The sequence below is a fragment of the Schistocerca gregaria genome, chromosome 1 (assembly GCF_023897955.1).
Source record: "Schistocerca gregaria isolate iqSchGreg1 chromosome 1, iqSchGreg1.2, whole genome shotgun sequence".
Lineage (NCBI taxonomy): Eukaryota > Metazoa > Arthropoda > Insecta > Orthoptera > Acrididae > Schistocerca > Schistocerca gregaria.
In genome coordinates this window covers 525101777-525115700 of record NC_064920.1, presented here as the reverse complement: position 1 = coordinate 525115700, position 13924 = coordinate 525101777, and the positions used below count along the sequence as shown (strand labels likewise).

The following is a 13924-nucleotide window of genomic DNA, read 5'->3' as shown; positions in this document are numbered from 1 at the left end:
AACCTAACTAACCTAAGGACATCACACGCATCCATGCCCGAGGCAGGATTCGAACCTGCGACCGTAGCGGTCGAGCGGTTCCAGACAGAAGCGCCTAGAACCGCTCGGCCACTCCGGCCGGCGATTGCATCTAAAATACAATACTGAAAATTCTGTCGCTGGGATGGTGGTGGGTGTAGTAGGCCTTGTATATGAGCTGCAGAGAGGCTACCAAAAATACTGCAGCTGCTCCTGGTGTACAGTGGCTAGGAGGATTGCTGGAAACACAGCAAACATTAAGTCTGTGTATCCTCCAATCCATACACTTGTCTATACTTATCTTCCACATCCCTCTTAAGAGATCGGAAGATATCAGTGGATAAATTTTTATCAACAAAATCACATATCTTAGTTACGTGCATTCCAGCGGGATAATTGAAAGCTACACATTTCCATATTTAAACACTTACCTCAATCTTGAAGATACTTCAGTTCCTCTCTTCCACCTAACCACATTGAGCTACATTACGAAATGGCTTGAAGCAGAATGTTTGTTGAGGCCTGGTCAGATACACATCAGGTGTCAGTTGTAATAAGAGCTACTGTGTAGGATGGAAGTAGAAGTAAAAATACAGGCACTGCATTACAGTATCGAGAGTTTATCATGGTTGCACGAAATATTCTGTAGATAATTCAATAATTGATACCGTAAATAGACACGAATTTCGTACTATTTTTACACCGGTTTGACTTTAGCTAGAATTCATACTGTCAGTTTTCATGTATTCTGAATGGACCTATAATACAGCACGAGCTTAGAACGTTTGGGCACTGACACATTTAGCTTTCCATCATTCATTTTTCTGACAGTAAATGTAACAACAGCTTGTAAACGAAAAACCAAAAATGTCGCTCACTTTATGATTTGCGCTGCCACAGAACAAATGACGGTGCGTCACGGCGACAATATCGACACGAGAAATCCGAATATCATGGTACGGAGACGGCGGCGGTATAGTTGTCACCAGCATGGTAACGCATCGGATGAGTGTCGATACCGCTAGGCAGGCCATAAGAATATTATTTCTGACTTCACTGGAAGAGACACTCACTACACGTTGTGTGTGAATCAAGCCGTATACTCTGAGTTCAAAATCTTGATCTACTAGCAAGTAGTAGAATTCCTGGTGCTGCTGCTCCTGGGTGTTGTGTGGTATGACGTCGCTCAGACTTGGCATGATTTCGACGTATCAATAGCACGTCATCTTCAGACGACCAAAACAGGGCGAAACTCTCATGGAGGACCACGAGTTCGCCGGCATCGACCAATGGACTCTTACTTGTTACTGTGATAACAGTACATTCTGGTGAAAGGCAAAAGCGAAAGAGGGAAGAGAAGAGGGTCTGGATGAGAGTGTAGCGTATCTGAAGGCAAAATTTTAAGGCTTATTAGGTGGCCCTATGTGACATCTCGTGCTGTCGGTGTGATTTTTAGCGTGAACAGCTTTTAACAGATGCCTTTCTGACGCTTTATTCCTTGCGTTTGTTGATTGTCCACTGAGGTGTCAAAAGTTATGGAATACATCCTAATGCCGTGTCGGACCTCCTGTTTCCGTGCGTAGTGCAGAAAGTCTACGTGGCACGGACACCACAAGTCCTTGAAAGTCCACTGCAGAAATATGGATCCATGCTGCCTCTACAGCCGCCGGTAATTGCGAAAGTGCTGGCGATGCAGGGTTTTGTGCGCGAACGCAACTCTCGATTCTGTTCAATAAATATTGGATGGGATTCACACCGGGCGCTCTTGTTGGCCAATTAATTTGCTCGAAATGTCCAGGAAATTCTTCAATCAAATCGCAAACGGTTGTGGCCCGGTAACTTGGCCTATCGTTCTTCGTGAACGGCTGTGAATGGCTGTAAATGGTCTCCAAGTAGCTGAGCACAACCATTTCAAGAGGGTAATCGGTTCAGTTGGACCAGAGGGCCCAATTCATGATATGTTAACACAATCCACATCATTATGGCGCGACCACCAGCTTGCAGAGTTCCGTGTTGACAGTTAAGGTTCGTCACCTCTTGGGGTCCGCACCACTTTCGAACCATTCCTAACGAAACTATTACCAACTGAAATCGGGACTCATCTGACAAGTCCAAGTCTTTACAAGCGTCTACGGACTACAAGCCCAGGACTGGTGCTGCAGGGGATGTCGACCTGCCTCGGTCGTCTGCTGCCATAGCCCATTAATGCCAAATTCCACCACGCTGTCCTAACGGATATGTTTGTCGTACGTTCCACGTTGATTTCTACAGTTATTTCAATTATTAGTGGTGGCCTCTTAGTACTGAAAACTCTACGTAAACGCCGCTGCTCTCAGTCGTTAAGTGAAGGCTTCGCCCACAGCGTTGTCAGTGATGAGAGATCGCGGCGCACTCTTGACACTGTGAATCTCGGAATACAGAAGTCCCTATCCATTTGTGAAAGGGAATGTCCTAAGCGTCTAGCTAAAACTACCTTTCCACGACCAAATTCTGTTAATTCATGTCACGCGATCGTAATCACCCCGGAGACTTCTTCACATGAATCACTTGAGTGCAAATGACAGATCCGGCAATGCACTGACCTTTTATACCTTGTGCACGCTACACTACCGCCAATTGTAATGTGCATATAGCTATCATATGACTTTTGTCACCTCAGTGTGCTACTGCTTATGAAGACATGATCAGCCTCTTTGGCAGCACATTTCGGAAACAATGATATACTGTTAGGGACTCGTTGTTTCTTTAGCACACACTCATGTCGTGTATTCAGATAGTGATTGGCGGTCGTGGAGTTTTCTTCCCTCCTTAACCGTGGACGGCGTATGATATATGCTCAGTAGCGTTGCACTTGTGAGAGATACATTTCCTTCGCTTACACGGCCCGTCATAGTTATTTACAACTCTGATACACAGACGGTCCTTAACAAAGAAATTTGAAAAGCACACGACAGTTTAAGTCCAGCTGAACGGCACCTACACGTGTGAAAAAGTAAAGACTACGCGTTCTTCTGAAGCTGTTGCCGTGACTGGACGAAATTCGTGAAGTAGGACAAGGCACCTTTTTTCTCACAACAACTACTTTCTGTATCCACTCTCACTGTTGCACAGATACCGGTCCACCTCCAGTGATGATCTTTCATGGAGAACACACAGCCTGGAAAAAAAGGGCCGTGATTGACAGTACTGCTTGTAATTTTTGTGACTTAGGAGTGACGAGCAGAGTCTGTCACATTCTCTCCGACACATATTACTGTGCAGTCGCAAGGACATTTGATTTACTGCATAGTTCATACACATATAGTAAGTATCGTTTTACCTGATTAGTACACAGGACTTGAATTCGCGAGGGTGACGGTTCAAATCCACGTCCAGCCCTCCAGATTTAGGTTTTCCGTGATTTCCCTCCATCACTCTCGACACAATCTGCACTCGTGCTCCTTCTCTGAAGACCTCGATAAAGATAGGGCGTTTAACCTCAATCTTCTTTTCTTCGTCTTACCTGAGGTACCACTTGTTAAACTGTTTACTATATTTCTAGAAAAGTAAGTACAGTTAAATATAATAAAACTGGATAATATTTAATTTATTATATATTGACTTGAAAACCGAAAAAAATAGTAACCTAAGCTCGTAAGTTGTGATAGTGGAAGGGCCGGCTGGAGTGGGCGAGCGGTTCTAGGCGCTACAGTCTGGAATCGCGCGACCGCTACGGTCACAGGTTCGAATCCTGCCTCGGGCATGGATGTATGTGATGTCCTTAGGTTAGATAGGTTTAAGTAGTTCTAAGTTCTAGGGGACTGATGACCTCAGATGTTAAGTTCCATAGTGCTCAGAGCCATTTGAGCCATTTGATTGTGGAAGGACAATAGTTTCCTTAATGTAAAACAACGCTTTACTTACTTCGCTCACGACAAGAGAAATAAAAGTAATAAAAATCGAAATACTAAAAACCAAGCAATCTGATAAGCCTGTTTGTGGATTGTGGTTTAATGGTCTATCGCATATATTTCTTTATGTTATTACACAATCATTTCTTTGTAGGGTGTTAAAATGCTCTAAAGCACCAACTGCAAACCGTTGCTCAAATGAAAACTTTAACAGTTACGGAATCTCGTCCGTTACTTATGAATGGTCATAATTGACAGATCTGAGTTAAAAAAACTTACGTACTGAACGTGCATTATGTAAGTCTCTTTCCTCTTAAAGGAGTACTTTTCATTCGAACAGCTACAATTTTCTGGATACACCTCATTTATCTCGGTAAGTGGCGACCGAGAAACGTTAACAGACGACTATACGATGCAAATATCTGTTCATATCGAAAACGAAGACGCATAATTTTTGCTCCTCGCATATAATATAACAAAATAATGCTTCTAGAGAACAACAGAGGGTGTGGTTTTTCGTAATATCTAATTGTTTGCATGTACCTGTATCAATGAAAAATGTATTTCGGAATTCTTGCAATGACCATGAAAAGAAGACTTCTAGAAAATATAACGTATAGCCTACAAGCACAAAAAAATAGTGAACAGAGCTGAAGCATGCTCTTGAAATTGCGACACGTGACGAAAGACTGCTGCTTTAAATTAAGATAAGAAGCGCAAAGCCCTTCGATGCGCGTATGAGGTGCAGACTCAGCAGCTGAGAGAATAGTGCGAAGCGGGTAGGGAGAGGTCTGTACACTCTTGGGTCTCAGATATCATTTAAGCGTGCGATAGTCATTTTGCTTGTCGTTTTTTTTCTAGTATGTGAATAATTGTTGATGCCACATTTATGCTGCAAGTCTAAAAACTACTATTCGAATAATATCGCACTTCGATTCTGTTTTTTGTGGTACTAGACTGAGTATGAGGCAGTTATCAAATTTGTCCGCTCTGCCTACTTTTCTTTCTGTGAAAGCCTAACGTATTATTTTTTGATTACACGACGAAATTTTGCTGGATACATGAATGTCATTGTAGAACTAGTGTAGTTTCTGCTCCCTCCGGAGGTTCGAGTCCTCCATCGGGCATGGTTGTGTGTGTGTTGTTCTTAACATAAGTTAGGTTAAGTTAGTTTAAGCAGTGTTTACGTCTAGGGGTCGATGACCTAAGCAGATCGGTAATCACACATCTTTGAACATTTGTATTTCCTGCTTTTCACTTTGGTGCAGTTCCCACAAGCTTTCTACTGGCATTTCATTGAGATGTTGACGTTCCAATGTCAGCAAAACTTCTTGAAGTCAGAGATAAGGATTGAAATTCTGCGATCATCATGTATGCTCTCATTTTAAACTGGTCTAATTTATCTTCTTCAAGAACGAAGTCTCTGTAGCTCATTTTCACCATATTTCCTGCCTCCATTGCCCTAAAAACTTTTCCATCTATAACCATTGTACACGTCCGTATGTCAACGATAAATTTATGTTTTATTAGTTTCTGTGCAGCACCTACGTAATCTTCAGATTGTTTAACAACGTTGTGTTCATTTGAAATTTTAGTAATCAAAGTCGAAGATTATACACAAGGTACACCATTTACTGAAGTTTATTTACGAAATACTGCATCGGACAAATGACGACCCAGTTTTAGAACGCTTCTTTCGTAACTGTCGAAAGAATTCTGGAGATTTCATCGCGAATTAGATTTTTAACTGTAGCAAATTTCTCGGCCGGTCGGAGGACACTCTCAGTTTCAAATAATAGGTAAAAGGTAACAGTATGACACTGTTAAATTAAGCGAGCGAAATGCCTATCCGACACAATCGCGGAAGAAAGTTATGCGGTTAAGAATCGCTTCATGGAGAACTTGAAAGGTGTTGTTGAATGTGTGGCATGACGCGCCGTTTTGTTGGGAGCAAGTTGTAACGAACAACGAGGGCTTCGGTTGGCCGTGCGGTCTAACGCACTGCTTTCCAGGTGGGAAGGAGCGCCTGTCCCCGGCACGAATCCACCCGGTGGATTTTTGTGGAGGTCCGGTGAGCGGGTCAGTCTGTGGATGGTTTTTAGGCGGTTTTCCATGTGTCTTGGCGAATGGGGGCTGGTTCCCCTTATTCCACCTGAGCTACACTGTGTCGGCGATTGCTGCGCAAACAAGTTCTCCACGTACGGGTACACCACCGTTACTGTACCACACAAACATAGGGATTACACTCGTCTAACGTGAGACGTTATCTGGGGTGGGAGGGGGGGAGTCCACTTGGGGCTGAACCGCACAGTAACCCTGGGTTCGGTGTGGGGCGGTGGTGGATTGAGTGGACTACTGTAGCATGTTGGGTTGTGTACCACTACGGCTGCGGTGAGGACGGAGCCTCTCCGTCGTTTCTAGGCCGCCGGTTAACATAACATAACATAACATAACATAATGAGGACTTGCCTGTAATCAGTTACGTACACGCTCCCTAGGGCCGGCTGACTTTCGATTCGATACACTGGCAGGTGCAAGGAAGTTTCTTACTGAATCAAATATTGTTCCAAGAGCAAGAATACCACATCGTGGCTGAATCTCATAATGCTTACTAAAGGCATGTAGCACGGGCAGGCCACATTCTCCGTAGCGAAAATAACACTCAACCGCTGACGCAGGATGTTGCTTCGATCATTACGACATGATCACTGACGCCTGTATATGGAATGAAGCTTGATACTACGCACTACTAATTAACAGCACCAGCGTCGCTGTTTCTTATTTTTAACGAGCGTTATTCAAATTTGTAATCGTAAAACATTGTGAAACACACTGCAGTTTCAGTGTTGTGTGCGACCCATGAAATCTGTGCTCCCCCGTGGGGAAGGACGCATGGTATTAACATTGGAGCAATAACTCTGAATAATAAAAGTTGTTTTGGAAACTCTTTATGATCTCCTTAATGGTTCTAATGGCTCTGAGCACTAAGGGACTTACCTTCTGAGGTCATCAGTCCCCTAGAGCTTAGAACTACTTAAACCAAACTAACTTAAGGACATCACACACATCCCTGCCCGAGGCGGGATACGAACCTGCGACCGTAGCGGTGACGCGGTTCCAGTCTGTAGCGCCTGGAACCACTCGGTGACTCGAGCCGGCTAATCCAATAAAAAAGTCACAATTGTTATGCAGACCAATGGAGATACTTTAAGTATAAAGACAAGTTTCTGATGCAACTAAGGCTTTATACGATCGTGAAAGGAGGAATAAATGCGATATTTGCCGCAATAAATATGCGCAGAAATAAAAGAAATAAATAAATAAATGGAAAGAAAAGGATCAGCTACGGAATGCACAGTGCAGCAGGCGCTTCTGCTCGCAGACTGAGGCGCTGCAGACGTGATGGGGCGTCCGATGACAGCAGAGGCAGCAGACCGCCACGGCCGCTCCCTGGAGACTCCCGGGACGTCCCTGCGTCGCCTGCTTGGGCTGTGGCAGCCGCGGGGCCGACACTCCCGCACAGTGGCCGCCGCCCTGACAATGACCTGTCTAACGTGGCTGTCCCTCACCTCTAGCCTCAAGCTGCTCATAGACCCGCCAGTGGAGCTCGAAGAAGTCGCACTATGTAGCTTCATCGCTTCAATTTGCACCGGATTTTTGATCAAGGTAAGCATCACAATTGAGGTGTAATAAGTGAGCTTTCTGGATAAAGGTTATACACAGCATGATTTTCACCTAATTAAGCAATCCTTGTGTGGCAATGGTAAGCAGCAGTTGTTATACAGGGAGTCTCTCCTCTGCGTCGTTAGGTGATTGGCATCTTATGTCTCAGCAGGCTCTTCCAGTTTCTGTTTTACGGTGTGTAGCTGGAGCCAGCCCACTCAAATACTAATGATTAGTCTTCCATACGATATCCAACGTGAACGGAGTGCGTCTATTTGTTCTCATCACAAAGAAAATTAGTTTTAAAGTGGAATCTTACACGCCCATTTGATAGAGCGATCGTAGGTTAGTCTAGTGCGATATTCGTTTTATCGATATTTATTAAAATGGACAGTAAAACACGAAAATTATACAGTACTCCAGCAACAACCGCGTAGCGCTGCTGATTCGCGGTGGCAGTAAGCGCAGACCAGTCCGATGATGTCGGTGTTGGCATACTGTTCATTCTTTTTGTTTTACTGTCCCTCTGAATACAGATCTACAAAACGAATACCTTAGGAAACTGATCTGAGACCACTTGATCGAATGAGGTTGTAACATCCCTCTTCAAAAATCATTTTGACTGTAAAAGGAGACGGCAAACGGAAAACAAACCGACGCATTCTATTCATACGGGCATCGCATAGAAACATGAATACGAGTATATATTGAGCCTGACTCCAGATACGTATAGCAAAACTAAATTGCAATTATGAGCAGAAAAGCCCGGAAAGATATGGCTGGTGAGTCTTGGGAGGCGAGCCGGTGTGGCCGAGCGGTTCTACGCGCTTCAGTCTGGAACCCTGCGACCACCACGGTCGCAGGTTCGAATCCTGCCTCGGGCATGGATGTGTGTGGTGTCCTTAGGTTAGTTAGGTTTAAGTAGTTCTAGGGGACTGATAACCTCAGACGTTACGTCCGATAGTGCTCAGATCCATTTTATGTGTGTCTACATTACGGTATTATAAATCATTGTTTACTGGAGACCAAATAAAATGATTATCAATAAGTAGGAAGTATTTCTCTTCGGAGCATATTTATGAAGGGAACACCAAACGCTGATTGAACCAAGTGCGCTATGCCAGTCATCACATTTTATGACAATCCAGGTCAGACACACTAAGACTTAATGTTTATGACAAAGAGGAAAATATAAAGAGAACGGAGAAATATTTATTGTAAATGTCAACAATCCCTAAAACCATGTGCCATTTAAGTAAGGGGTAGGCATATCTTTCCTTCGAGGAGGCACGTGCGATAGAGGTAACGAAAAGCATTCCATGAGATCTATAGTGAGTCAGTTGTTCAAAATAATGTTTGAAGACGGTGTTCCAGAGTTGATAAATGTGTCAGACAAAACATGTTCAAACAACCGCAATTGTATAAAGTTTCCACAAAGTTAACGGTGAATGGCCGTCTGAAAATGTATGTCTATTACGCGAACTGTTTCGATCTCAGATCATAATCAGTGGACCGTTGAGGACTGCAGGAATGTGGTTTTCGCAGGTGAATTCCGCTGTAGTTTGGAGGTAAGTGTTCATCTGACATTCATTTCGAGGTGAAATCGTAACCTCTGTCTCACAGAATCATCACGGTAATCAGTTTTGTGCTGGTGAGGCTTTGATGTGGGTGGCAGCAACAATTTATCGCGTAAAGGTACAGAGGTGATGTGCAACAGCCACAGACATTGCTTTTTATACATGCGATCATGAATGATAACACCTATGCTTTTTGACATGCTGCAGATGAAGACTTCCGTCACATGGACTGCCCACCGACATCTCGAAATCTCAGATTCATTTGTACAGACAAAATAAACCTTAATTGGTCACCATTAAGACCACTGGCAGACGATCTCTACAATAATCATTCTCACATCGGCAGGGCGTCAAAAAAGTGACGAAAAACTTCTCATTGCTTTCTAGGACGTCTGGCAGGTGGAGGTAACAATTATCCCTTTAATTTCCTTGTCTTCAGCATGCAGTGCAGAGATGTCAGTGAATGGTTGCGTTTTTTCGTACCTTGCTTTCGGCGATCTGAAGAAATCGTGTGTAAAAGAAAATAGGGGTGGTTGTTGTTTACTTTCGAAATCGTGTGTAAAAGAAAATAGGGATGGTAGTTGTTTACGTTAGAAATTTAGCGTTAGGAACCCTAGGAACCGTGATTGCTGTGTGCGGAGGAAATGGATGCAGTCTAAGAACAGTAGCAAGTGCTGTCGTCTGGATCAGCCATCTTCAGGCTGCTGCCTCGATGTGGAAAATGTAGTGGAGATTTAGGCGTGTCGCCTGGGACACCTTAGTTATCGCCTGTTTTGCCCACATTCCCTCCTGCCGTGACACCTTCTAGCGCATTATACGCAGGGCCACGTTCGCCTCAGTGTCAGTCACAATTATTAACGCGACTGTGTCACTCAAGATGGAGGACGAATGTGGGGACTCGCAGTCTGGTCACGCCCATTCACCCTACGTATGGACTAACGGCGTGTCCTTTAGTAGGGTCCTGGTATGCATACGAGAGCAGAAGTTTGTTGGTTTCTAGAATTCCTATGGTATCACATTATGGAACCTTTTAGAGCAATAGCAGGAAGCCTCTTGAGGGATGTGGAACAGCTCCCCTCCCCCTTCCCCCTCCGATGGCGTCTATCAAAGGTACAGGGTGCTGTCATCTTATAGTAGTGGCACATGTCGGCACCAATGACTCTAGTTGCGTGAGTTATGAGGCCATTCCCAGTTCTTACCGGCTCCTCACGTATTTACTGAAGGCTACTGATCTTGCTCGTGGGGTTCAAGTAAAACTTTGAACAGGCAGGCCCATACCTAGCATCAATAAGGGGCCTCTGATCTGGAACTGGGTGGAGGGTTTTAACCAGATACCGATCAACAGAGAGATACTGTGGCAGTCTTAGTTGCACATTTCTAGACTTACGTTACAGGCTTCAGATTTCTGGTATTTTTCTAGATAGGTCAGGGGTGCATTATGTAGAGGAAACAGCTATTCACTTAGGAGAGTACTTGTGCAAATGGCATGGTTGGAGATCTGATAAAGACTGGCCAGTAAGTAAGCAGGTAGTAAAATATGATCGCGTACAAGGCAGAGACACTTCCAATGTAAATATTTTGACAGTAACTTCCCGACGCATTCGTAACAGATATTGAGTGATCACTATGAGTGACACAGACACACATCATACTCGTGTGAGAGAGTTTCATCGGGACCTGACAGAATTTGAAAGTGGCTTCTTTGTGGGTCTGCATTTCGCCGGCTACGCGAATATCCAGATTTGTGGCGTATTCAGCATGAAAGCGCCCGAATGTTGGATTGCTTGGGAACGTGAGGGCAGGCACACTCGTCAAGCTTCTGGTCGACCCATCCTACCACCAAAAGCGAGGGCAGCCGTCTGCACACCTAGTACATCGTAGCTTCTTCATATCCGTGCCTGCTGCCCGAGAAGAACTGCCGTCCCAACAGCTTTTGGAGTGATATCGTGGCCGGGAAGTATAGACTACGGTTGAATGGCATCACAGCGTGTTCAGTGATGAATCTCGGTTCTGCACTACACTGGATAAGCATCTTCGGCGAGGCTGGTGGAAAACTGGCGGAAGGTCCCTATCTTCCAAAGGTTAGACGGCGCATAATGGCGTTACTCCTGTCGTCATTGTACTCGAACTCTTTGGATATTACCTAGGTCACAGCTGGTGATTAATAGCAGCACTTTGACGGAACAGCTGTGATCCCGGACCCCGTGCATTCACGTGGTTTACCTCTCCTGGTACAGTGTGGCTGATGCAATTTTTGAGCGGGGCAATGTTCGTCGACAGATTATCTGTATCTATTAATTATCTATCTGATGTTGAGGTCCCTGATCAGTTCGCGACAGAATATGAATGGGATCATCTTGGATGTCATTTCCGTCCCAGTGCCAGTATCTGTGATATCAACGACCAGTTACAACAGTTGTCGGCCAGTTTTCGTCAGGAGAGGATACAGAAGTATCATTATACTCTTCGCAAACGAATGAACACGTACAATCAGCGCAAAGGGGGCGTGGAGCCGTACTGATAACTGGACTTATACAGGAAAGTACTTTGCTATTTGACTCGAACCTGGAATCAGTGAAATAACGTCACATACCCTCTGCACCGTGAAATCTGATTTCATTACTTCCTTACCTTCTGCACACGTCATTCCTTTTGTCAGCCAATATACGTAACTCGTACCTGACCGACAGGGCTAGCAGCATTCTGCAGCTCTTTGGTGATGACGCTTTGGTGTACGAAAAAACCAAAATGTGTGTGAATTTCTAAAGGACCAATCTGCTAAAGTCATCGACTTACACACTACTTAAACTAACTTAAACTAACTTACACGAAAGACAGCACACACACCCAAGCCCGAGGGAGGACTCGATCCTCCGGCGGCAGGGTCCGCGCACGAAAAAGCCCTTGAGTGACTAAGAGATTATTCAAAAATTGGTTCCAATGGCTCTACGCACTATGGGACTTAACATCTGAGGCCAGCAGTCCCCTGGACTTAGAACTACTGAAACCTAGCTAACCTCAGGACACCACACACATCCATGCCCGAGGCAGGATTCGAACCTGCAACTGTAGCAGCAGCGCGTTTCCAGAATGAAGCGCCTAGAACCGCGCATTGAATAGCATTGCTATTTGGTGTGATGTTTGGAAGCTTGCGCTAAATGTGAGACGATTTAAGTTAATGGAAATGACTAGGGAAAACAATCCTGTAGTGTCCATGTACAATATTAATCGTGTGCTGCTTGATACTGTCACGTCCGTTATATATCATGGACTGATGTTGCAGTCTGACTTGAAATGGAACCAGGCGTAAGGTCGCTTGTACGGAAGTAGAAAGTTCGACTTTATTTCATTGGAGAATTATAAGGAAGAGCAGTTCGTTTATGAGGGTGACCACGTACAGAACATTAGTACGACCCACCAGATTGGATCAAAAGAATATATCGAAGCAGTTCAAAGACATACTGCTATATTGTTATCTGTAGATTGAGACGACGTACTACGCTACGGAGATAGATCATATATGAACTCCGATAGGAATACCTGACTGGAAAAAAGAAATCCTTCATAACGCGAAACATCAATACTAAAGTTTTCAGAACCAGTACTTTCGATTGACTGCAGCACGATTCTTCTGCCACTAAGATACGTCTCGCGAAAGGACAGCGAAGATAAGGTAAGGAAACTCAAGGCCCGTACGAGAGCTTATGGTTAGTCACTTTTCCATCGCTCCATTTGCGTGTGAAACAGGGAAGGGAATGAGTGTCAGTGGTGCATGGTACGCTCCGACGCGTACTATATGGTGGTTTGTCGAGTGTTTGTGTAGATGCAGATGTAGGTTAATTCTTGGGCTGTTGTTCGACAAACTTTTCGCTTCCTTCACTTTGTTTCATGTAGTTTTTGTACAGATTGGCTTCATAACTGAATTAATTACATATTATGGATAATGTCTGTAGCAATTGTGTTGCTATTACAATTCCCACTGTTCTATAATACTTCCGATATTCTGCTCATGAGTGAAGATGTCATTTGGTTATGATGCGCCTACCTTTCGGGCGGGTGTGTATCTGTTACTTGGGTGGTTTCCAGAAGCCAACAGCTGAACCAGTTGGACCATGTATCTCATTTTGTGTGCCTGAAGGCCTGAGTTGTACCTCAGCAAGTAATTTCTTTTTCTTTTCTCAGGCTGCATTCTTCATCGGGGCAGGAGCTACGTTGAACCGCTTAGTGCAGCTGCTCTCCGACACTGCGCGGCAGCACTACAATGGGGAAAGCAACCAACACACTCGAGACAATTACCAGAGGCTTTCGAGTCGCTTGTACCTCTACATGCAGGTCTGACACAGACTCAAGTGAAATCCTAAACACATCCTTTACTTCCATTTTAAAAGTAATGTAGCATTACGGTAATAATACAGTCTAAGGTAACTCATTATTTGTGATCCAACTAGTGTCACGCTGTGTGAGCCACATCATCAGGGATACAGATCTATAATTTAAACAATTTTGTCACATTAGGACAAAGAATATTGGATGATCTACTGCTTATCGTTTGGAATAAATTATTAATCAGTACTCCTGAAGATGTGGCCGTAACAGCGTACAACTCGTCGGATCAGAAATAAAGATTTACCGCAGGGCTAAAGAGATTTTATTCATCACGGTTTAGTTGTACAGCTGTAGATGCCCACAACACCAAATTTGGCTGCAATAGCGTAAGATACTACTGATATACAAGGTGTGTACGGTACGCAAACACTTAAATCGTAAATATGCCGA

The 13924-nt window shown here is 44.2% G+C and overlaps 1 protein-coding gene across 1 annotated transcript in view; it reads left to right on the top strand.

Annotated features, from left to right (window-relative positions):
• The first annotated feature begins 7310 nt into the window (after positions 1–7310).
• Positions 7311–13924, top strand: part of LOC126357817 (odorant receptor Or1-like) — a 66481-nt gene continuing 59867 nt past the window's right edge. The window contains exon 1 of the mRNA XM_050007494.1: positions 7311–7574. Within this exon, the coding sequence (XP_049863451.1) occupies positions 7311–7574 (264 nt within the window). The remainder of the gene's footprint in view (positions 7575–13924) is intronic.